This window comes from Cornus florida, unplaced genomic scaffold (genome assembly GCF_030987335.1).
Source record: "Cornus florida cultivar Cherokee Brave unplaced genomic scaffold, ASM3098733v1 CherokeeBrave_3.0.0_Hap2_Chr08, whole genome shotgun sequence".
In the NCBI taxonomy this organism is placed as follows: domain Eukaryota; kingdom Viridiplantae; phylum Streptophyta; class Magnoliopsida; order Cornales; family Cornaceae; genus Cornus; species Cornus florida.
The window spans coordinates 28,401,804-28,427,095 of NW_026775578.1; the positions used below are offsets into that span (position 1 = coordinate 28,401,804).

At 34.4% G+C, this 25,292-nt stretch overlaps 2 protein-coding genes across 3 annotated transcripts; both read left to right on the plus strand.

Moving 5' to 3' along the window:
* The first annotated feature begins 1,853 nt into the window (after window positions 1-1,853).
* Window positions 1,854-17,339, plus strand: LOC132270994 (sulfate transporter 4.1, chloroplastic-like). 2 transcript variants are annotated; one of them, XM_059772213.1, is made up of 17 exons: window positions 1,854-2,266; window positions 5,450-5,498; window positions 6,448-6,649; window positions 7,239-7,407; window positions 8,844-8,909; window positions 9,006-9,113; window positions 11,492-11,599; window positions 11,688-11,753; window positions 12,126-12,186; window positions 12,349-12,476; window positions 12,779-12,820; window positions 13,928-14,044; window positions 14,700-14,751; window positions 15,210-15,348; window positions 15,490-15,578; window positions 16,604-16,680; window positions 16,791-17,339. In XM_059772213.1, exons 1-17 carry the CDS (start codon window positions 1,949-1,951, stop codon window positions 17,094-17,096), a joined length of 2,097 nt encoding a protein of 698 aa, XP_059628196.1. In that variant the 5' UTR covers window positions 1,854-1,948; the 3' UTR covers window positions 17,097-17,339. The 2 variants fall into 2 exon arrangements, with proteins under 2 accessions (XP_059628196.1, XP_059628195.1); XM_059772212.1 differs by lacking the exon at window positions 5,450-5,498 and having other exon boundaries at window positions 1,983-2,266.
* Window positions 17,340-20,658: 3,319 nt separating this feature from the next.
* On the plus strand, window positions 20,659-21,870 carry LOC132268549 (sulfate transporter 4.1, chloroplastic-like). Its single transcript, XM_059769381.1, has 2 exons — window positions 20,659-20,792; window positions 21,347-21,870. The coding sequence occupies exons 1-2, from the start codon at window positions 20,757-20,759 to the stop codon at window positions 21,578-21,580; spliced, it is 270 nt and encodes an 89-aa protein (XP_059625364.1). The 5' UTR covers window positions 20,659-20,756; the 3' UTR covers window positions 21,581-21,870.
* Window positions 21,871-25,292: the final 3,422 nt, after the last annotated feature.

The following is a 25,292-nucleotide window of genomic DNA, read 5'->3' on the forward strand; positions in this document are numbered from 1 at the left end:
CGCTAGAATGCTTAACCATTGCTAATTTTAAGTAAAAAAATTTCATAATTTACACTAACGGATGACAAATGAAAAAATTAAAAAATGTTAAATTTAGGTGTGAAATTAGTTTGGCAGAGTTATGAAATTAGTTTTGCAGAACTGTGTGAATAACTTAATTTTATGGTGAAGGTGATCAATGTCCCTACTTATTAAACTTCACAATCTTTTTTTTTTTTCTCATAAATGTCACATAATAACCCGTGAAATGTGTAATTACCGCATACATGAGAAGGCAAAATATTTGGATAACACATTGGTGCCTAATGGAGGCAACTCAGTTAAAAAAAATAATTATGGAAGATTTTACATTCACTAGAATGCTTATTTATAATTATAGAAAAAAACCCTACAATTATCCAAGATTTCAGATTCACTATAATGCTTAACCAATGTCAATTTCAACTAAAAAATATCATAGTTTACACTAACCGATGACAAATGAAATAATCATAAATTCTTGAATTTATGTGTGACATAAGTTAGTCAGTACTGTGTGAATAGCTTATTTTGATTGTAACGGTGATCAGAGTCCCTATTTGTTAAACTTCACAATTTTTTTTTTCTCATAAATATCGAATATTAACCTCTGAAATGTCTAATTGCCGCATACATTTAATACCAATTTTTTTTTATAACACATTCATACCTACTGAAGCCAATTCAGTTCTAAAAATCAATTATGGAAGATTTTACATTCATTACAATGACAGATCGATGACAAATGAAGAATCATAAATTTTCTAAATCTACATTGTTCTGTTCAAAACAAAAATTTCACTGTAAATGAAAAATATATTAAATGCACAATATTAATAACATGTATTAAGACTTACCAACAATCAAGCATTAATTAGGTCAATTGTAGATACCACATCAGGTCCATTGTAGATTTTCTTCCTGTAGATGAAGAGCTGACATTGCATTGAAGAAATCAGCACATTGCAATCTAGGTTTTGATTCAAAAAAGATAGTAAAAAAGTAATAATAAAGGAGAGAGGAATTAGGGTTTTCAATAAAAAAGTAATTCAAAAGCAATATGTTTTTTTTTATGGAACAAAGAGAGACGAATTAGGGTTTGGATTAAAGAAATTAAAAAGAAATAATGAACAAAATGAAAAAGGAAGGAGGGAAATAACAAAAGCAAAAGGAAAGAAGGGGAAAGTGAAATTGCAGAAGAGCGGGGGCGGTAACTTATTTTAACTTTTTTTTTTGGCTTTACAGTTGGCATGTTAAGTTACTGTGCCGTTTGTGAACTTCTTTTTCTTGTGCCAAGCCAAACATGACATTAATCAGCTCACAGCAGAGGACTGTAGGATAATGAACAATAGGGGATTTGCGCCCCCCACTTAGCCCACATTAGACTCGTCCCTTATTGCAACTGCGGCAATTAAATTTTTTTTCTCTACAAGCCCACAAAGTAGGAATGGACCATTTAATGGTCCAATCCAACAAAGATAAGAGCAAGGGAGCGAGCAGGTAGGCCCAACTAAAAAAAAAAAATGTCTAACCCCGCTAGATCACGTGTCTTCTCTCATATTTCAATATTCTTTCATTTTCTCAGTGTAGAATCAAATTCTCACCACAAAATTCCAAAATATTCCTCCACACTCCACTTCTGAGAATTAATTTAAAAAATATTTCCACGATGCTAACACTCCGTAAACAAAAAAAGTTTTATTTTCTACCATGTTAATGTTTTCTTGGGTAAGTAGTCACGTGATTCATTTTGGTCGATGGACCACAACAAAGATAAGAGTGTGGCGCCACAAGAATTTAATAATGATTATATAAAGCCTAAAGAGAGGACTGGAGGAGAGAGAAAGAGAGAGAGAGGGGTGGGTCCAGGAAGCGAGGGAAACGCAGGTGCGTTACACCGCGTGATCTAAAAAGTTCACGGAGGGTGCGCATGGAGATAACGTACGCCTCCTCGAGCATTCGCGATCTCTCTGCAGCGGAAACCTCGGCCGCCATGCCGACGACCTCCCGGCCGGTGAAGGTCATACCTTTACAACACCCTAACACGACGACGTCGTCTTCCTCGCAGTCGCCGTCGAAATTTCCTCTGATCTCGACATGGCGGTCCAAGGTCAAGCGCATGACCACCAACGAGTGGATCGAGCTCTTCCTCCCTTGTTACCGTTGGATTCGAACATACAAATGGCGAGAATACTTGCAGATCGATCTCATGTCTGGTGTCACCGTCGGTATCATGCTCGTCCCTCAGGTAAGTCTCTCTCTCTACAATTACCGTGAGTACTTCTAATGGAGGTTTTTTTTTTTTTTTTCTGGAGTTTTAAATAGTGAAAATCATAGTTTTAAATTGTGATTTCTATTGTCTTTTCTACATTTCTAGGCAAACAAACAGATTGATTCTGCACTGTTCCGTTCACGTTTTGTGGAGTCTTTAATTGTGATAGTTCTAGTTTTGAGATGATGATTTCTCCTGTTTTTTCTACTTGTGTTAACCACGCTAATTTACTATTTCTGTCTCAGTGGAGTTTTAAATAGTGAAAATCGTAGTCTTGAAATTGTGATTTCTCTTGTTTTTCCTACAATTTTTTAGGCAAGCAAGCAGAGTGATTCTGCACTGTTCCGTTCATATTTTTGAAGTCTTAAATAGTGATAGTTGTAGCTTTGAGATGATGATTTCTCTTGTTCTTTCTACATTTTATGCGGAAACAAATTGACATTTTTTTTTAACTGTTTAATTTGAACGGTTTCTGTTTTTTGACGCGGCATTTGTATGGTTGATTTTGGTTGGGTAGGGGACATAATCGACAGTGATTGGATTGATTTGTCTTCTAATTTTAGTTAGTGATTGAAGGGATATATCTACCTATAATTTTAATTAGTGCCTTTAGGCTTTGATTTGGTTGAATCAAGGACTTAGTTATTGATGATTGGACCAATTGGTTAGTTCAGTTTTCAACTTTTAGCAATTGAGATTTTGTTATGTTCAATCCCTATGTCAAATTGTTTGAGGACAGATACAGAGAGTGAGATTAGCAAAGTTCCTTTTTTTTTTTTTTCATTCTTCTTCTTCTTCTCTTTTTTTCCCCCTGATTGCATCAAACATTCTACTGCTGATTGCAAATAATTGCTATGTGTCCATTCAAGTCTTTTGCGGTGCATTTTTCTCTTTCAACTTGTTGAGGTTAGAGATGATTTTTGCACTTGAGAGTAGGATCAAACACTTTAATTATTGATGGTTGGATAGGTAATAGACTCATTAAAAGTGTTGGTTGGTGCTGTTATACTCAGACCCCTCTCACTCTACCCCAAATTTGTTTTTATTATGAGTTTCTTAATAAAATTAAATCTAATTAGAAAATGATATATTTAAAGAAAATAAAATAATTTCTATAAAAATCTATCACAAATTACCTATTTGATTTTCAATAAAAGCCTATCACACTAGACAAAGATATATTTAAAAAGTTCCTATAAAACTCTAACACAAATTACCTATTTATATATTTATTTTGAGTTTTTTAATAAAAAAAATATAATTAGACAAGTATTATTAATATAAAAAAATATTTGTTAACTGATATAAAAATAGGTTCAAAAGAGTTTCTATAAAACTCTAACACAAATTACCTATTTATCTATTTATTATGAATTTTTTAATAAAAGTAAATCTAATTAGACAAGAATTATTAAAATAAAAAATATTTATTAATTGTTATAAAAAGAATTTTTGTTAGAGTTTAATAATAATAGAATAGAGTCCCATACTAAAGCAGATTTTCATGAAGAAGATTTGGATCCCGATGTTGAAACTGGGAAACTTGAAGAAAATCTAATTAGACAAGAATTATTAATATAAAAAATATTTTTTAATTGATATAAAAAATAAAATAATTTTTCTAAAACTCTATTACAAATTACCTTTTATTATGAGTTTTTTTTAATAAAAATCTAATCTAATTTGAAAAATACTTATTAATTCATATAAAAAGAGTTTTAAAAATATTTTCTATAAAATTATAACACGTATTACCTATTTATCTATTTATTATGAGTTTTTTTAATAAAAAAATATAATGAAACAATAATATATTTAAAGAAAATAAAAATTTTCTATAAAATCTATTACAAATTAACTAACTCTAAAATCTACATAATAAAATTCAAATTAACCTATTTATCTATTTATTGTTATGATTTTTTTAATAAAAAAATCTAATTAGACAAGAATAATTTATATAAAAAATATTTATTCATTGATATATAAAATAAATTAAATTTTCTAAAACTCTACCACAAATTAGCTTTTATTACGGGTTTCTTAATAAAATGAAATTAAATTAGACAAGAATATATTTAAAGAAAATAAAATAATTTCTATAAAGCTTTACCACAAATTAGCTGTTATTATGAGTTTTTCATAAAAAGAAATCTAATTAGATAAATATAAAGAGTGAAATTCATAGGGGCATAAACTCAGAATTACAGAAGCTCCGCTAAAAAGTTTCAATATTTATTTGTTTATTTATATATAAAATACAGAATATAGAAACTCTGTCAAAGAGTTTTAGTATTTCAATATTTATTTATTTATATAAAAAAATATTTATTAATTGATATGAAAAGAGTTTTCATTAAAAAAAAAAAAAAAAAAAAACTCTATAAAACTCTAAAATCTACCTAATAAAATTCAAATTAACTTATTTATCTATTTATGATTATGAATTTTTTAATAAAAGAAAGTCTAATTTTCAAAGTAAAATAAGAAGTTCTGCCAAAGTGTTTCAGTATTTATTTATTTATATTAAAAAAATATTTATTAATTGATATAAAAAGAGTTTTTATCTATACTATTATTAAATGTGCAAAGAGTTTCAGTATTTAAGTATCTATTTATATATAAAAAAAATATTTATTAATTGATATGAAAAGATTTATATATATATATATATATAAAACTCTATCAAACTCTAAAAACTATCTAATAAAATTTAAATTAACCTATTTATCTATTTATTATTATAAATTTTTTAATAAAAAAATCTAATTAGACAAGTATTATTAATATAAAAAATATTTATTAATTGATATATAAAATAAAATAAATTTTCTAAAACTCTACCATAAATTAACTTTTACATGAATCTTAGTGCGTGGATGACACTTTTCTGTGTATTGAATTGTTTTGGTTGCTTTGAGCAATTAAACTATTCATGATTTGATGGGTTGTTTTTTACTCCTGTTGAGTAACTTCATCTGTATTTTATTATGGTATTTGCTTCTCATTGTTATATGGTCTTTATAAAATTTTGAAATATCTTTCAATGGTATTGGGGTTTATGTGGTTATAATATTCATTTAAATTGTTTATATATATATATTTATATTATTAATTCTGTATGTTTGACTTTTTTCTTTAACACTTCAACTTGACCAGTCAATGTCTTATGCGAAGTTAGCTGGGCTGCAACCAATATATGGACTTTGTAAGTTTATCATGAGATCATTACACCATTCAGCTTGTTTTTATAGCATTTCCTAAAGAAATAGTTATATTTTTTTTTCTTATATGTGCAATAATGCAATTTTTTGAACTTCAACCTTGAAATTAGATTCATCCTTTGCGAATTATGGATGAAATCAAAATGGAAGAATGGAAAATTATGATTCATGTAGCTAACCCCAAGAGTTGGAAGAAGACTGTGTTGAGTTGAATTCTGGAACAAATTTTGTTTAATTATTTTTCCATTGGAAATTTAGGCAAGACAAAACAAACTCTGCACTGTAAATATAGTTTGTTGCCTTTTGAATTTTGCAGGTGCTTAAACCTGCAAACTTTACCTTTGGTTTGTTAATAACCTAGTGTGATGATCTATGTTACCTGGATTTAAGTACGTGTGTCGAGTACGGGTATGTATCCACGCATCGGATGTGTCAAATCTCTAAACAGAAGGACACATGGACACAACTAAATATTCAAATTAATTAATATTTCTATTTTATTTTTTTTAGAGTAAAATTATATATTTGTGTAACATAGTGTCTGATATAAACATTTTATTTGTTTTGAAGCAATGATAAATTAAAATTGAATCACTTATAAAATAAATAAATAAAATAATAATTTTAATAAAATTGAATAATTGAATTTGTGTTTTAGGTGCATGTCCAACCACAAGTATAGGACACATATCCCATACCCATGTTAGAGTATTGTGTGTTCGACACGGGTACCTCACCTACTTTTGAAGAGTCCATGTAACATAGGTGATTATAGAGTGGCGTTTTGCATTGCCACGGTACTTCTGCATTGCAATGGGGCTACTTGGTTGTTCCTATTTTGCCATTTATATGATGACTTATTTGCTTTACACCCGCTTATAAATCATACCACCTATGTAACTCTGGCATTCTTGGTTTGGCTTTGCAAGGCAGATTCTGGTTTTGTGCCTATATTTGTCTATGGCATATTTGGGTCATCTCGCCAGCTAGCAATTGGTCCAGTAGCACTGGTTTCCCTCCTGGTCTCTAATGTCTTAGGCAGCATTGTTGATTCTTCCGATGCGTTATACACAGAACTTGCAATATTATTGGCGCTGTTGGTTGGAATTTTAGAATGCATAATGGGGCTTCTAAGGTACCCACGCTATCTTTTTTGTGCTCTGGAAATCAAGTCATTTTATATTCTTTTACACTTTTTAAAGTTGTAAATCTTTGTATTTATGATGTATATATCATGTGTATTTCAAGTTCAGTTTGCTCTGGACATATGGGGGAATCTGCATCATTTTAATGCTGCAGAAAGACTCACGGACTTCTTGTTAGAATTGATGGTTTCAAAAATTTTAACATGCTGAAAAATCCATATTCTTATGGCTACATAATAAATTATGATACCATGTCAGTCGTTTGGTTGTTCTGGCCATAATATTGTCAAAGAGTAATGCTGAAGCAGTGTAATTCCAAAAATCTCTGATCTCCATGTCCAGCAAATTCTGTAAGTGTGAGCCTTTCTGTTTGACAATAGGACTACTACACTAGCTTAATATGCCCTATTGCGCCGTCCTTTTTTCCTTTTAGAGTTGGGTGGAGACTCAGCATGAACCCCATTGTGGTCAACCTCTTCAGCTTCACAAGATCTACATCTTTTATATTTTTATGAATTGGTTTTCTAATATTTTTTTGGCCTTTTAACAAAGAATCTTGGTCCTATTTTTCTGCTCTAGACTTGGATGGCTTATTCGTTTCATCAGCCACTCTGTAATTTCTGGCTTTACAACTGCCTCAGCCATTGTGATTGCCTTGTCTCAAGCAAAATATTTCTTGGGCTATGATATAGAACGGAGTAGCAAAATTATCCCATTGGTCAAGAGTATCATATCTGGAGCGGATGAGGTATGCTTTGCATGTCTATGATAAGTCTTTTGCATGGTAATCGTTTTATTTTTATAACTGCATTTGTATACACCTTCTTGTTGATTTATGTGCACAACTTTCAGGGATTTGTATTTTATAAGATTGAGATGTAATCACAATTACTTTAATAGCTTGAATGAATTTTTTTAAGTTTTGATGTAATTATTTGAATGAAATCTTGTAATTGTATTTATTGGTAAATTGAGTATCATGCTGTTCTTTTTTAAATAATACTTGCATAAAATATGCTTTCACATTATGTCTAGACCATTGCCATCATTTTAAACACTTTTGCTTGTATCTCCAGCTTTATTGTATTGGTTATATTCATAATTGAAAATTTCTCTAGTGTTTGGTTGCTCAAATGATATAGGATGATCACATTTGTTAGGTTATGGATTATGTACTGGGTGAAGCTATTGAATTTTCCTTTTTAAGGATAAGAAAACTCTCTGAATGCTTTAGGCATGCATGTGAAGATTTCTCTTTTCCTTGTAATCCAATTTAAAACAATAGTAATATTCTTCTAACATGTATATATATATATATGACTTGCCATGTGTAGGGAACTTTATATTGGCTTTTTATGCTGTTATTGTTTCTAATAAGTATGACTGATTGTTTACTTTCACTATTTCTTTTGATTATTTATGTAATTATTATTCTAGCAAAAATAGAGTTGACCTGAAATACTTCTAATTTTATTTGTTAGACAAACCTGAAAAGCTAATCAAATGACAATAGACTCCTTCAGACTTGGTAAGGAATGCATTGCCGCACCTTAATGAGAATCCCAAACTTTTGAGTTTTTAAATAACTTTATATTTTCAAAAAACTCCTGAAGCTTACAAGCAAGAGCTTAAGTCTAGCTCAAGTCCCTTCGAACTAGGTTTGACCTTCCAAAATCATACTTTGGTTGTGTTATTCTCAAAAAAAAAAAAAAAAAAAAAAAAAAAAAAAAAAAAAAAAAAAAAAATTCGTACTTTGGTTGAAACGGTGTCATGAAAATCATTATGCTACAAGGTAAAACGAGGAAGAAAGGGTTTTGCCCCTTTCAGGAACAAAAATGCATGACTTATGTGGCTGCTATACTTGGGATGCAGTGATATTGACATTTTGACTTGCACACTTGAAGAAGCACTATCATTTATCAATATTGTCGTACTTTTGGTACCTTTGATACACCAGCTAGTTCTGAACCTGATAGCCACTGATACTGAAACCATGAGTGCTATTTGATATTTAAGTACATGGTGTTGAAACTTTTCTCCTGTCATCTGTACTGGTCAATCGTTATTAGTGAGACATCGTTCACTATGTTATTCCATCTAACTTTCTGTTTGATTGTTTTACTCTAGGTCTTCACTTGTTTATTTTTTCTTTTATTAACTACAGGAAGTGTTTTCCTTTTGTAGTTTTCTTGGCCTCCTTTTGTAATGGGATCTATCATTCTAGCAATTCTTCTGGTCATGAAGCACTTGGTATGAGCTCTTTTTCTGTTTTTAAATGAAGTGAGCACTTGTCTCTATTTGTATCAATTTATTTTTCTTTAATGCTTTGAATTGTTTAATGTGTAGGGGAAATCAAGGAAGTACTTGCGGTTTCTGCGAGCAGCTGGGCCCCTTACAGCAGTGGTTCTGGGTACAGCCGTTGTGAAAATATTTAATCCATCTTCCATTTCTTTGGTGAGTAACATGAATGTACCTCACTTTATACTACTGGAATTGAGTAGTAGCAATAGTCATGAGAAAGTTGCATTTAACTAAATGTTAATTTAAATTATCAAAATAAAGTTTGCATTTAACTAAATGTTAATTTAAATTATCACTATAAAGTTTGCATCTACCCAGTGTCGAGGCCTGAGGATCGTCGGCAGAGATCTTTCCTTTTCGTCAAATGCCATCGACTAGAAGATAGCTAACTTGTCCCTGAAGAAGTAACCTTAACCAAAACTAACGCCAGACTGTCAATATCAGATACTTTGTCTTATCCCAGCTGCAGAGAAACCGCCATGCTATTCCAATGTGTTGAAGATATTGCTTTCTTTTTTGGGGCTAATTTCATTACATATACAACTATACACTGGATGTTGGGAGGATATTACTGTTCATGTGGTGATATTCTTTCCATAGGGTTTCCTTCCCATTTGAGGAAACATCATGGATATGAACTGGAGGCGCTGGTGAAACCATGTATTGGCTAATTTGTTTAACCGTTAACAGTTTAATAGTTTCCTACTAAATATACATGTCATAGATTGCATTTGTGTCCATTTTTTATCCTTCATCTAGCACTAACTCGCTTCTCTCGACAAATGCCATCATTGGCCATCTCTGTGTATGACCAATCTGTTTCAACTCCTCTGTTCTTCTACCTTAATTTTGGGATTTAGGAGAGACCTTGCAGCTGCCAGTATGCTCGGGACATACAGGGGTTCCCTTAGCCTTTCTTCTTGATTTTCTGTGACTTGAAGGAGCGGTTTGATTTCTTGTCAAATGCCCTCTCCTCTACTGTTAGCTGAACAAGAGCCGCTAGATGAGATGGATGAGAAGACCTTGTCTGGTCTAGTTCCATTCTAGGGGCAGGGGAAGAATTGATATGTTGTTGAATAATGGATTTCCCCATGTGCAAATGACTTGTTACTGAATGCAGACAGCGGTGGTAGAAGATGGTGAGGTGAACCAGGCGTACTACTGTCCCAACCTTCTTGCTGTGGACCTTGTATCCACTATCTGTCTGGTCCAATGAGTCCGAACCCCCCCGGTCCTCCCTTCAAAGCGGTGACTGTATCCTACAGCTAGCCTTTTTCTAGCCCATTTGGAAGACTTCTCTTGGCATATGCCTGCTCTGACTGCTAACAATCATACCTGCCAGAAGGTATACGTACTGGAAGGCTGGATTTCATCCTTTGAAGCGAAAATAGGGGATGTCGGGCGAACCTTTCTCCATTCCTTGGGTTTTTGGGTATTTGTTTTTTACGCATTTGCATCTGAAATCCACTAATCAATTGTACATTTCATTTGTTTGTGGTCTAGTTACTCTACAGCCAAACTCATCTTTTGGTCATCTCTGTTCATGATCAACATGTTTCAATTCCCTTGTTCTTCTACCTTAGTTCGGGACTTAGGAGACGGGTTTTCGGATTTTCGTTCTTTAGTGGTTTCTATCTCATAGTTGTCATCCCTTATCCACCTAATCAATTGTACATCTCATTGTTTACTGGCCTAATTCACTCTGTATTCTCATCTTAGCTTCACTAATTATTTGTACATTTCATTGCTTGGTGACCTAATATACTTTGTAGATCTCATTTGTAAAGTAAGTTTGTTTGATTTTTTTTTTTCTTTTTCTTGGTTAGCATATCACAAGGCACTAATTCTCGGGGAAAAAAAACACAACATAAGGAACTAGCAATTTGTTGGTTTGCATTTCAATGTGTTTCTGTATTATAAAATTGTTCTGTACTATGAAAAAACAGAATTGTTCATTTCAATGGTAAATACATTGACAAAATTGTTCACTTAATTTATAATATACATCAGGAATTTCTTTAGTTTATTGTTCTGTTCTTGTTTTCCGGGACAAGAACATAAAAAAAAAAAAAAAAAAAAAAAAAAAAAAACCATATTTATGTGATATTATGGAACAAAATATTTGGATATTTGGAAAGAGAAACCGTGATAAAATATCGGTGTGGACTATGACTTTGATAGTTCAATAGATTGGGTTGCATTTGCCCTCTGTTTGTGAAGGTTCTGGATAAGATAACTGGTGAAGCAGGGAGAAGAGTAATGGAAGGATTACGATCCAACTACAAAAGAGAGTTCTATGCATCATGCAGTCTTGGTCAGACATGGTGTTTTAGATAAAATTATATTGAAGTGATGTTTGAGATGGACTTTCTACTGATTAACCAATATGTTTTTTTTCCCCCCATTTGGCATCAGTATATTAATAATATTTTGTTTAGCCGTCTTACAAGAATTCTATTTCGTTACTGAGAAATTTAATTTAATTTAAGTGTGATTGCAATCAGAGCTTGTAAATAATGCTATTTTGTTAGGTAGGAGATATACCTCAGGGACTCCCAAAATTCTCCATTCCTAAAGATTTTGGGTATGTGAAGTCTTTGATTCCAACTACACTTCTCATTACTGGTGTGGCTATATTGGTAAGTGAAGTAAAATAATTCATAGTTTTTTGTTTTCTAGATATGAACTGTAAATATCCCTTCAACCATATTATCTTTTAAACTCAAGGAATCTGTGGGGATTGCTAAAGCATTGGCGGCAAAGAATGGGTATGAGTTGGATGCAAATCAAGAGGTATGCTGATTTACAACCTTTACAAATCCTATTATATTAATTACCAAAAAAATCATTATATTAACTGCACTTGCATGTTATAGGAATACCTGTCGAAGTGCTTGATGTGTACTCTTATTACTTATTGCTTCACTATAGGTTGACACAAAATATAGTTGCATGCTCTATACTGGTGGATATTTTTATTATAGTTGCTGCATACTGTAGAAGAAGGGGGAAAAATAGCAACATAAGATGTGTTGGTGCTTTTTTTAGTTCTTAATTCTTAGCCATCTTAACTAGAAGTAGCAACATATTTGCTTCTTTAGCAATCTTGCAAAGAAAAATAAAAATTAAACCACTTTTTAACATATAAATTTTGTCTTTCAACAGTTGTTTGGTCTTGGTGTAGCCAATATCTTTGGTTCATTCTTTTCAGCATACCCTACAACAGGTGAGATTTTCGAGGTTGCTAAAGGTCATGCGTTTTCTGTTCTTAAAGATGAATATTTAACAAAAACAATAAGTTTCATTATTTATAGCTCAGTGCATCATGAACCTTTTATTACTGTGACATGCTTCTAAAACAAGGTTATTTTTTTGAATGCCATTCTAGGTTCCTTTTCTAGGTCTGCTGTGAATAACGAAAGTGGGGCCAAAACTGGCTTATCTGGAATTGTGATGGGAATCATAATGGGCTGCGCTCTTTTGTTTCTAACTCCATTGTTCGAATACATACCCCAGGTATGGTTTTGCTGTTCATGCATTATTTCTATCTTTTAGAAAAGTTTCATACCTGCTGTTACGGGCTCATTTACCATGTCTTATTCTGTGAATTCCAATTTCCACCATCAAGTTTTGCTCAAAATATCATTTCAGTAATTTTTTCGGTGTGCTCACTAGAAGAAGTAACCTTCAGAGACTAAGATGCTAGCTAGCATTGCAACCATCTTTTTATTTTTGGATTTTGTTTTAGTGACCCTGTTAGTTTGATTTTAATGAAGCAATGCTCACTATGGGTTCTGTGGTCTCAATGACCTCTGCAGTGTGCTCTGGCTGCTATTGTGATCTCTGCAGTAATTGGGCTGGTGAGTATGATATGTTTCCAGATTATGAAGTTAATATGTTTGCTTGGGTTCTCATGGTTGTTGTACTACTCAATGTGCTATTGTATAAGGTGCATTGATTACTTTTCAGGAGAACCTACTGCCATAGTCATTTATTTGTAATCCATAGTATAGGCGCCATTCTTTGCAATTAGCAATTTAGGCTGTGCTAAAAATAAATTATTAGCTTGACTGGATTCTGAAATTTTGTTCTCTTGGAGGAGGGTTCCTCATCCTACACTTAAATAGCACATATCCAGAAGGATAGTTGTGTACTTGTGCCTATTGATCGCATCAAAACTGCTTTTATGTTCTTAATTTGGGGTGAAGATTTAATCATTTAAGAGTATGTTTGTTGAACATTCATAAAGCTATTCTTCTCAGTTATTCGTGTTTTATTAGACATCTTGGAACTTTACCAAACATTCATAAAGCTATTCTTCTCAGTTATTTGTGTTTTATTAGACATCTTGGAACCTATCAATCGATGATTACATACTGTATTGTGAACTTACAGGAATATAAGATTGTTATTACATCTCGGAACCTATCAATCGATGATTGCATACTGTATTGTGAACTTACAGGAATATAAGATTGTTATTTATAAATCAGTGTCACATTGCAAACATTATTATTTTCCTTTCCTCTTTGATAGATAGAATTATCTTCAATGTCTAGATACATTTTATTTTATTTTTTAATTATTGAAATACCTGTTACCCATCTTATTGTGCAAAGAACTAATGTTATTATTCTTCAACTTTGAAAGTATTATTATTCTTGTGTCCGTGACCACAACTTATCTGTAGGCATCAGACATAGACCTTGATTTGAAGCTTCAAAATGTTCAATTTGGGACTTCAGACTAGTGTAAAGCATCAGTTCATATAGGTCGGGAAAGAACATATTTGATTTCTTGCAAATCCCTCAGAATGGTATCCTTCTATTAGGAGCTGTTGTAACAGTTGATTGCCTGTCATTTAGGTGCACAAAAAAGTGAAAGAGAATTACTGAATTACTGATATTGTCTTGTTCAGATTGCAAAGTTACATCTTTCTTTTCCCCCCTTCATGCTTATCATTTCAGGTGGATTATGATGAGGCTATTTTTTTATGGCGTGTAGATAAGAAAGATTTTCTTCTTTGGACCATTACTAGCACAACTACTTTATTCCTCGGTATAGAGATTGGTGTCCTTATTGGGGTAAGTAAAGTATATGATAGTATATTGAACATAATCTTTTATGCATTTAAATTTTGTGGAATGTACTTTAATGTCCTTGTTTCAACTTTTCACGCCCCAAGACAGCTTAAAATTTTCAGATTTGTAAGGATTCTAAATGCATCAACTTCATTCAGGAAAAAAAAATTTATATGCATCAACTTTTCCATGTTATGCTGATGTTCCTTATTCTCACTTGAGGGACTTAATAGTATCTAATGTAGGTAACATAGAGACAAGTGTGTTGTACTACTCTTGTAGAAGTAACCAAATCTCAACAAAAGCCCTTTCCTTGTTTATTGCACTGCACAACAAAATCAACCATAAATTCTCAACGAAGGGGCATGATTATTCGGAACTCATAAAGAGCTCATGTGTATTCTTTTTCTTTTCAGTAGTTACTCCTCCTTATGTCCTAATATATGTCCTTCAAAGGGTGTAACATTGTTAGTATTTTAGTGACTTCTGGTGGCATTTTTCCATTTTAGCACTTGAAAACAAATTCACCTCCCTCAGTTCTGCAGTTGCTAGTGCATCACAGATTAGTGCTGTAAATGTGTAGGCAGTGCATGAATGCTGTTTGAACACTTATTAAAGCTTATCTTATTAAATGTTGCATTTTTTTTCAAAATTGCAGGTTGGTGTTTCACTCGCATTTGTTATCCATGAATCAGCAAATCCCCATATTGGTGAGTTTCCTTATTCTGTTTTAATGATTATGAATGTATTTTATACTCCCACGTAAAACCATCATCATTTCTTGGACTCCGAGATATAAACATGTTATGCATGTTCTTTCTTTGATTCAGTTTCTATTTCTCTGGCAGGATGGTAGCAATCATGTTTGTTGTCATTGTTATTGCCGTCGTAATCACAATCATATTTTTCATTTTTGTTGAAGTCTTGTTTCAACTTAAAGAAATAAGTGCTGTTATTTTACTTCATCTTTCCACTATGTCCATAATTGTTCTTTCTAGGTCAAAGTTCTATTCCTTCTTGCTGGATAGTGAGTGTCCTTAACTGTCTTGGTCACAAATTGGACCTAAGAGCTCAACCCTGGTTTTTCTGTTTGTGTTTATGCGTTCTTAAGTCGTAACATTGGGACACACTTTTACCTGCTTATTCATCCATTTGTTTCATTCTGCAGCTGTCTTGGGCCGTCTTCCAGGCACCACTGTGTATAGAAACATTCAACAGTACCCAGAAGCATATACATACAATGGAATTGTAATTGTTAGAATTGATGCCCCAATGTATTTTGCCAATACAAGTTACATCAAAGATAGGTGAAAACTAATGCTTCCTTGAAATGACATAGTACAGAAGCCTACTAGTTGTGCTGCTGCAAGTGTGACACCAGCTTGTTTGTTCTTTCGTAATTAGTCAAAGGTATAAAATTTTGAATCATACAGAATTTTCTCTATCAGGTTACGGGAGTATGAAGTTGAGGTTGACGGATCTACAAGACGTGGACCAGAGGTTGATAGAATTTACTTTGTGATTATAGAGATGGCACGTAAGTTTTCATCACCTTCCACTTATTTTCTACTTTTCAGAAGTCCAAGTGCTCTTTTGACTTGTGCTAAAATCTGTATCTTTATTTTGCATAAACACTTTTTGTTATAGACCTATGTCTTTGGATCTCTATTCTTTATGCTTTCTTGTTCGTGCAAAACGGACAAAAATGTCACCTTGCATTGTCTTGCTTTGTTTCTACTCTATAGAAGAATTTAAGGCATGATTTGGGCATCTAAGCTTGAGGCTTGAGCCTGGGCCTTGGTTTTGAAATCCTCGGCACTTTGGCCTGGACCGAAGAAAGGGTGGGAGCCCAATGGCCCAGACATTGGCCTGAAAGCTTTAGGACCAGCCTGACCTTGCCTAGCTTGTTTTACACCCCTGGTCTACTAGTCATTTTAATTCAATAATTCATCACGGTAAAGATGGATATTTGATGGCTATTTAGAGAATATATGTTCTAATTTCATTATAGCAGGATATTTTCTTGTGAAGTTGGTATAATCTGCTCACTCTCTTGTGGTGCTATGGATGTGTGTGTGTATTTATATGCTTAACGGAATTATGGATAATTTTTAAGTCTTGGTTCTTTCCATTGCCCTAACCGTTTGTTTTTTCCTCTTAATATTAGTTTTTAGTCATTAATATTTTTTAGCTAATCGTTGGCATTGCAAAAATTCTCTCGACATTCTCAAAGACTTGTTGACCGTTCATTTAGATTCAAAATACAGTTTCTTAACAGCATAACACTAACAACGTTCATATAAATACTTTTAGTACCCGCCATTAACTACTCAATAGATGGGTCTAATGATCTCCGTGCTCAATACCTCATCTGTTGACTTCTTAAGTTGGTTAAGATAGTTGGTCTGTTTGGCTTCGGGTATCAGATTTTTCTAGGTTATACACTTTTACTCCTGGAGTAATCCTTGGTTTTATATGAGTTGACTCCTCATTCCTCACTTATGTTCCATTGCCGAGTTATCTCAACTGTGCTTTATTTATTTTAGTTTCATTTTTCCGCAGCCATTACATATATAGACTCAAGTGCTGTTCAAGCTCTGAAAGAGCTGCATCAGGAGTACAAGTCACGGAACATCCAGGTTGGAAGCCTTGATGAAAGAATCCAGGATTATAAATTTAACATGTGCTGTTAAATCTCTTGAGAACTTAATTTTATTTTTCTTTGCCACCATATGGGTTCTATTTGCAGATGGCCATTGCCAATCCAAGCCAAGATGTTCTTCTGACACTGGCAAAATCTGGTGTCGTCGATCTGATAGGTAGAGAGTGGTACTTTGTCAGAGTGCATGACGCTCTTCAAGTCTGCCTTCAACATGTACAGAGCTTAAAAGAAACATCCAGGACACCAGAAGAAGCATCAACCGAGGATAAACCAAGCATCTTGCAGAGGCTATTGAAACATAGAGCGGAACGATTCTCGAGCACTGAGTTGGAATCTGGTATCTCGAAAGATACAGACCCACAATTGGAGCCATTGTTGCCGCGGAAGTCATGAAGACGGTTGGTTTCCTGTTCTGCAAGGGAGTGCTTACGTATAATATTGATTATTCTTTTTTTCCTGCATTTGTGGTGTAAGCAGGGCTTGTGGTTATAAACTTGTGCAATTCATCATTTTTTTATAGTTCCACTCAGTTGCCCCACCCATCCCCAAGTATCAATGTGGTATTGTAATTGTACATTTTTTGAAGTGGTGATTGATTTAATAATGACAAGACACTGCAGCAAGTCATTGTGGTTACACTATCCAATTCTTTGCTGCCTTGTTATGGCATAAGATTTTATAAGAAAGAAAAGCAATATGAATTAGTGACTGTCCTACTTAGGATGAGAGAAAGTTGAAGAGAAGCTTAATAGCCAACAAGCTACAGAGCATCAAAAGAGGGGACAGAAATGAACCCAAAGGAGTACATATGATCAATAAACAAAGAAATTAAGAGAAAGCAAATACCGAAAAAAAAAAACCACCACCACGACGAAAGAGACGTCGAAACCAAAGTAAGAGAAGATCCTAAGAAGAGTGTCATCCAGATTGAAACCAAAGCAAGAGAAGATCCTAAGAAGAGTGTCATCCAGATTGTCCTCAATGCAAGTCCAGAAGCCATCTATTCCCAGCAGCCAAGGCGTTGTCCTGTTGCAAAATAATATACTCTGCAGTGCCTGATGAGAAGATGATTGTCGAAGAATGGAGGCAGAGATGAACTTGATGACTGCTAGCCTTATTGGTAACAGTCCTCTTAACGAGGCCAAGGGGAGGAAACTTTGCCTGGATAGGCTCCATTGTTCCTCTCCTGCCACACAAGGTACGCAGCTGCAGTCAATAGGAGTTTGCAGAGAAGGTTTGATCCCTATCCCTATCACGATCCCAATCCTCCCCTTAGCATTCCAATTAGTGGAGCACCAATTCACAGGTTCATTGATGCATAAAGTAGTATGAAGAAAAGATGATCCATGGACTCGTTAGCAGACATGACAGGCATTAGGCCAATGCTTGTCTGCAGTAGCTGAATTATCAAGAAAGGGTATGCAAGAAGGAGAAGGAAGATGAGGGTGAAGCAATCCATTGGACTGAGTCCCTGTCATCAATAGGTGGTGGAAGCAATCCATTGGACTGAGTCCCTGTCATCAATAGGTGGTGGAATACTACTAAGATGGTTAATGCATTGAGAACTGCAGGTATGGTCCATCGGGTTATGATGCTGTCAACTGTCATATGAAGGTTATTCTGCAGCAAGTCCACCTCTGTTTATTGCTGATTAAGAAGAGGACCGTTTGGTAGCCAATAATCCAACCATAAATTACATTCAACCTGTTATCTCTCTCTCTCTCTCTCTATATATATATATATATAAATGTGTATATATAGTTTGGGCAGTATGCAGTGAGCGGTGGAGCTGATGGGATGGAATTGGTACATGGCCTCATTTTATAATTAAGGTATGTTCTAGTTGGGAAAATGATGTCGGAAATATGGTTTTGTTAGCTAGAACCTTAGTTGAATACCTGCTAGAAGTGCGAACAACACGATTAAGAAGTTCTGATGAATTGAAATCTGACTTGAAAACATATGGTTGACGCTTTTCAGAAATAAAACCATCAAAGAACCAGTCAATGTGCTATACCACACAACACAAGGACACTTGTACCATTTCAAACAGAGCCTAAGCGAAGTGCAAGGCTTTTTGCAGTGTTTAAAAACATAACCAAATATATATATATATATATATATATATATATATATAGTGAAAAAACACTAAAAACATTTTCGCCAATCAAAATTACTCCCAAAAATAAATTATCAACACCGGTTAGAAAGTGGAGAGTGAAACATTACAGCACCACAGCATCGATATCGCTTGATTCGGTGTTGCTTGCTTCGGTGTCAAGCATATAAGCTTTGGTGGAAAGGACACAACATTGGAGGCTACCTTGTCGCTTCTCCATGTCAACCCGTTTTAAAACTTGCATTCTCTCGCATCGAACCCAACGTCTGGAGTAAACCCAAATCAAGTAGAACTCATCACCACGAAAATGAATAAAACGCATGGAACTAATGCGGGAAAGGCAAAAGCTAGGCTCTACATCCATGATATGGCCGCGAATTATCATTCCGAGATCCAAATCGTAGGCACATACGTCGCACCTATAAGTGTTGTAGTCCACAATCTGAATCCAGTAAAGAGTGTTATCAAAGAATGCGGGGCGACTGATTTGGTCATCCAATCTACTAAACTTTTTGGGTAGAACTCCCCAAGAAGCATCTCTCAAATCATAGACAAGGAAGAAACCATCACGCGAACCCAAAATAATCCTCCTTGAACTATAATCATACACTGAAAATACAAGACAATCACATTCCAGTCGCCACATCTCTTGAGGCGGTGGATTCACAGCCTCCCAGGTGTTCTGTCTCGGGTCGAAAACCTCCACTTCAAATCGTTCGTTGCTGGGTTTTAGTTTCCAACGGTTCAAACCACCAAACACATAGATCTTACCATCGTCCGCCGTTACTGCCTCAGTATAACGTCCTTCCCTTTTGATGTTCATGGAAGGAACGGATTGCCACTCCAAACTAGTACTAGGATTCGTAATGTCCAATGCAATGACATGGCGGGAGACGTCGTTGGCGGCATTAGTGCAGTATATGGTGGAGCCCACAGCCGCAAAGCGGCTATGCAACGAGTAATTGGTGGTGTACTTCATGATCGATTTGAGATCCTGCTGGTTTTTTGATCCTTCCTCTCTTCTTCTTCTTCTTCTTCTTCTTTTTCTGCACAGTACTAAACCACCACCTCCTGTCTTCGTCCTTCTCTTCTGAGTCGTCGTCTCAGTGCAATCCTTGCTTGATAACTTAATAACGTACCAATCCGACACTGTCTTTTTAGACTGTTTGTTAAGCAACGTCGCACTTGCGCGAAGATACACAGTTTTCTCGACCTCCTCCTCCTCGGGCACAGACCTCGATGCAGCGATTACCCTCTTCCGGGATCTTTGCATTAGCATGAGTCCGATTGCCGTCGCCATCGATGTCCACCGGGTTTCGCTTCGCAATTGGAATACTTGAGGCCTCAATGGGAAGGAGGATCTTTCCTTATTTACACAATGAGCCCTAACAATCTGTTTGGCAACCAGCGTCACCGTGACCTTATTACATGCTACTCTTTTTATTTTGGAAGGCTCTTTCCTTATTCATATAAAAAGCAAGAATAACAATAATGACATCATTCCTTCTTTATATAAAGTTACTGGGCACTCAACTGTCTCTCGTGTAAAAAAAAAAAACAAGAAAAAAAACTGTGTCTCGTGTAAAGTAATAGTTACAGTGTAATCAGCCCAGCCGAAGACAGGAATTGGCCAGGCCTAAATAATAATCAGAATTGTTCTTTCTAGGTCGAAGTTCTATTCCTTCTTTCTGGATAGTGAGTGTCCTTTGCTGTCTTGGTCACAAATTAGACCTAAGAGCTCAATCCTTGTTTTTTCTGTTTGTGTTCATATGTGCTTGAGTCAAAACTTCAGGATACACTTTTACCTGCTTATTCATCAATTTGTTTCATTCTGCAGCTGTCTTGGGCCGTCTTCCATGCATCACCGTGTATAGAAGCATTCAACAGTACCCCGAAGCATATACATACAATGGGATTTGTCATTGTTTGAATTGATGCCCCAGTATATTTTCAAGTTACATCAAAGACAGGTGAAAACTAATGCTTCCTTAAAATGACATAGTACAGAAGCCTACTGGATATAACACATGCATGGTTCATATAAATACTTGGTACCCCCATTAACTACTCAATAGATGGCTCTGATGATCTCCATGCTCAATACCTCATCTGTTGACATCTTAAGTTGGTTAAGATAGCCGGCGGGTATCAGATTTTTCTAGGTTATACTCCTGGAGTAATCCTTAGTTTTATATGAGTTTACTCCTCATTTCTCTCACTTATCTTCCATTGCCAAGTTTTCTGGTGAATTTGAATAAATTATGATACTGTTTTGAAGTGAATCTCTTATATTTCAACCGTTCTTTATTTATTTTAGTTTTATTTTTCCCCAGCCGTTACATATATAGACTCAAGTGCTATTTAATCTTTGAAAGAGCTGTGTCAGGATCACAAGTCACGGGACATCCAGGTTGGAAGTCCCACTTGATGAAAGAATCCGGGATTTTAAATTTAGTATGCATTGTTAAATCTCTTGAGAACTTAATTTGATTTTTCATTGCCACCATATGGGTTCTGTTTGCAGATGGCCATTGCCAATCCGAGCCAAGATGTTCTTCTGACCATGGCAAAATCTGGTGTTGTCAATCTGATTGGTAGAGAGTGGTACTTTGTCAGAGTGCATGACGCTTTTCAAGTCTGCCTTCAACATGTACAGAGCTTAAAAGAAACATCCAAGACACCAGACGAAGGAACAACCAGGGAAAAACCAAGTATCTTTCGGAGGCTATTGAAACATAGAGCGGAACTCGAGCACTGAGTTGGAATCTGGTGATAGGAATCCCATGGCCTCGAAAGATACAGACCCACAATTGGAGCCACTGTTGCCGCAGAAGTCCTGAAAACGGTTGTTTTCCTGTTCTGCAAGGATTGACTGAAAATGGTTGGCTTCCTTTGTTGTGAGGGTGTTCTTACATATAATATTGATTGTTCATTTTTTTTCCTGCATTTTTAGTATAAGCAGGGCTTCTGGTGGTTATAAACTTGCAATTCATCTTTTATTTTAATAGTTCTACTCAGTTTCCCCACCCATCCCCAAGTCAGTGTGTATGTGTGCGCTATTGTAAGTGTACATTTTTTAAGTGGCGATTGATTTAGTGACGGACATTGCAGCAAGTCATTATGGTTACAGTATCCAATTCTTTGCTCCTCGTTATGGCATAAGATTTTATAAGAAGAAAAACATGTCTATAGGGTCCGAAAACTGTGTCAGCTTGAAATCTTGATTTTAGAATTGGAATTGAAATTAGAATGCACCAGAATTCTAATTCTTCAATTTCAATTTCAAGGTGCGAATTTCATACTGATAAATGCATCCTAAAAGAAATACAAATGTTTAACCTAGAGTAGAAAGTTCCACTCTGTTAAGAAACTCACACGCTTACATTTTCGGCAAATTTCGAAATTATTAGTTAGAGAGTCAAATTAACAATATTGATGCGAGTGTTTTGGAGTGCCGAACCCCTCCGGCAAGTGTAATCGAACCTTCAAACTCATTGATTTGGTTCACGATGACTAGTAGAGAGTCACACCAGGGCTTACATCACACTACTTCCCATTTTACTCACAAGAGCTCATTTAGGTGACCTAGCACACCAAAACTTAATATTAGGAGGCAGCTCTGAACATATTGGCACTACCCATCACACTTTTCACCCCGATCGCATTTAAAGTTCGAGAAACCTCACGACCAACCGATCTTACCGCCCCTTTCGTGAGTCATCCAATCGTGACCGCCCATCTGATGAGTTTTCGGGCATACAAGGGTTACTGTTCACCTTCAACGAAAGATTTGTAAGTGTTTAGTTTTCACCCGAAGGAAAACAATTTTAAAGAAAAGCTCAAAAGGGGTCGTCGTGGATATAAGTAGGGGTTGCCATGGATCGGATCGGATCAGATTAGCCATCAATCTTAATCCGATCCGCTCCCAACGGATTAGACAAACTTAATACGCTATTAATCCGTTATCCCACATAAATTCGCGGATTGCATTTTATCTAAATTATCCATTATTATTTTTATAATTAATATTATTTATTATTTATTTATCTTTTAACCATAACCTAATAGATAATATTTTAATTTATTAATGTTAAATAATTATTAAATAATATATCATTAGAGTTCATTAAATTATCATTAACTAATATATATTTCATGAATCGGATCAGATCGGACTCACGGATCGGAACAAATTTTTAACAGTTCAATTTGTGATCCGATCCGTGAGCTACAGATTCAATTTTTTTGAATCTGTCGCCGATCCGTGGGTGTAGCAATCCAATCCGATCCACACGAATCGAATCAGATTCACAGATTATTTGTCCACTCCTAAATAGTATAAGCGAAAGAAATTTACGAAATATCTACAAATCCGGTGTTCCTCCTCCTGAGTTTGTATCTCTTACTCCCTCTTTTTATCTTTATTTTTCTGCCTTATAGTTTTGTATTGCTTACTCCCTCCATCAATTCAATTAGAAAAATCTGCCATTGCTTGTTCCAATAGATTATTTATTTGTTCAACACATAAATTACATATTTCCATTTGCTTCAGAGTACTTATTATTACACTGGGCCAGATTCTGGCCAATAAATCCTCTCAAGGGTAATAGTATAATTATAAAAAAAAAACGTTCCAACAAGAAGCCAGCCCGATGCACAACCTCTGTTTGTGATACATATAACACTTGCTACATTTACTTAATATATAGAACGTATAATAAATAAATACTTGATTAATTTTATATAATCTTATATTAAAAAAGTCAACAAAAAAATAATATTTAATGAATAAAAATGTTAATGTATTGAGTAGAATAAGTATATATTAATAATACTCTAAGATCCTCCTGCTCTCAAATTTTTTTAATTTTGTCTTATTTTATTATTTTACCTTAATCATATTTTATAATAATTGAAAATTTAATAAATTTTTGAAAAAAGTAATTACGTAGTAGTTATTTGCAATCAAAATAAATTCTAAGATTAAAGTGAGTATATTCTTTTTTGCTCACTAAAAAATAGTTACGGAGTAAATACTATTGCGTGTATCACTATCTATGAAAAATTGCACGGACAGAGATCATTTCATATATATATATATATATATATAGACACACACACACACACACATATATTGTAATGTTACTAATTTTTCCTATTTTATAATTTCTGAAATTTATTTGATTTTTCTGGAACACGCTTATTCCAATAGATTATTTATTTGTTCAACACGCTCGTTTTGCGTAACAAGCGTGTTCCAAGGGACGTTTTAGTCATTTTCTTGAGTTGAGAATTTTTGAAATGTAATTTTAATCATTTTTAGTCATTTATAAGTGACGGGTTGGATTTTAGAATTTTTGGGAGTCGGGACGACTCTCGGGTTCGGGAATTTCTCTTGGTTTTGCCATTGGCAATAAGGGGCATTGTGGTCTTTTCACACACACACACACTCACACACACACATATATATATATACATACTTTTATCTATATATTTCAACTAGGTATTTGTGGGGTATGAATGACATTTCATTGGAAGAGGAGGGGTATTATAATAACTTAGCTTGAATTAGAAATCAACCAAAAGTTGACACATGGCAAGCCAATGACCACAAGGTCAAATTTTTATCATACCATCACCTTTCCTCCTCCTCCATTTTTCGGTGGAATACTTTCTCTCTCTAACCATTCTTTTTCTTTCTCTATATCTATCTATATACACTGAATGTCTTCCACCCTTTAATCTTGATTTTGGAAAGGTTTGGGTTATATTTTGAGGGAAAGGAAGAAGGAAAGTTGGATAGCTTGACATGAACTTCAAATTGAGGCCAATATTGCTAGGGTTTAGAAGGATTTTGAAATTTTGGGAAGCTTAGGGCTTATTTGGCTAATCATCTTAAGGTAGGGAAAGTTTAAATTATAAGTCCTATAGCTTTAGTGAGTTTCTATTTGTTTTATTACATGAAAATTTTGATGTTGTGAAGCATGCTTAGTTTGTAAATTTTGATTGTGATTTTAAGCATGAGATAGTGTTGATTTAATTGTTGTGGGTTGAGAATGTGATAGTTTCTTGTATTTGTGTCAAGCATGCTATTTTCTATGAGAAAATGTGAAAGTATGATTTATGTGATCAATTTTTATGTTTGGATGTTTTGATATGATAATTATGACGTAATTAATGATTTGTATATTGATGAATGATAGTACCATATGCATATTCTTGGCATGGGTTGAGTTAAGAGGATGAAGGTTTGATGTGGGAGAGAAGGTTAGGAAGTGAGATGGTAGTTTGTGTTGTAAGTTAGGCTGATGGTTATGAAGGTTTTAGTGAGATTGGGTTGGAAAGGAGAAGGGAGTATTTGCATTTCATGTGTGATGGAATGGTTTATGAATTTGCAAAATTCATATATGTTGATATGAATTATAATCCCATGATCCATTTTCTTTGATCCCCTTTTCTTTAGTTGCGGC

Excerpts from the sequence above, each read along its gene's own strand:
- LOC132270994 (XM_059772213.1), top strand. The coding sequence starts at position 1,949 with ATGGAGATAACGTACGCCTCCTCGAGCATTCGCGATCTCTCTGCAGCG. Across the intron at positions 5,499-6,447 it reads GCAACCAATATATGGACTTT|ATTCTGGTTTTGTGCCTATA; the intron begins GTAAGTTTATCA and ends TTTGCAAGGCAG. Across the intron at positions 9,114-11,491 it reads ATCCATCTTCCATTTCTTTG|GTAGGAGATATACCTCAGGG; the intron begins GTGAGTAACATG and ends CTATTTTGTTAG.
- LOC132268549 (XM_059769381.1), top strand. The coding sequence starts at position 20,757 with ATGCCCCAGTATATTTTCAAGTTACATCAAAGACAG. Across the intron at positions 20,793-21,346 it reads TCAAGTTACATCAAAGACAG|ATGGCCATTGCCAATCCGAG; the intron begins GTGAAAACTAAT and ends TTCTGTTTGCAG.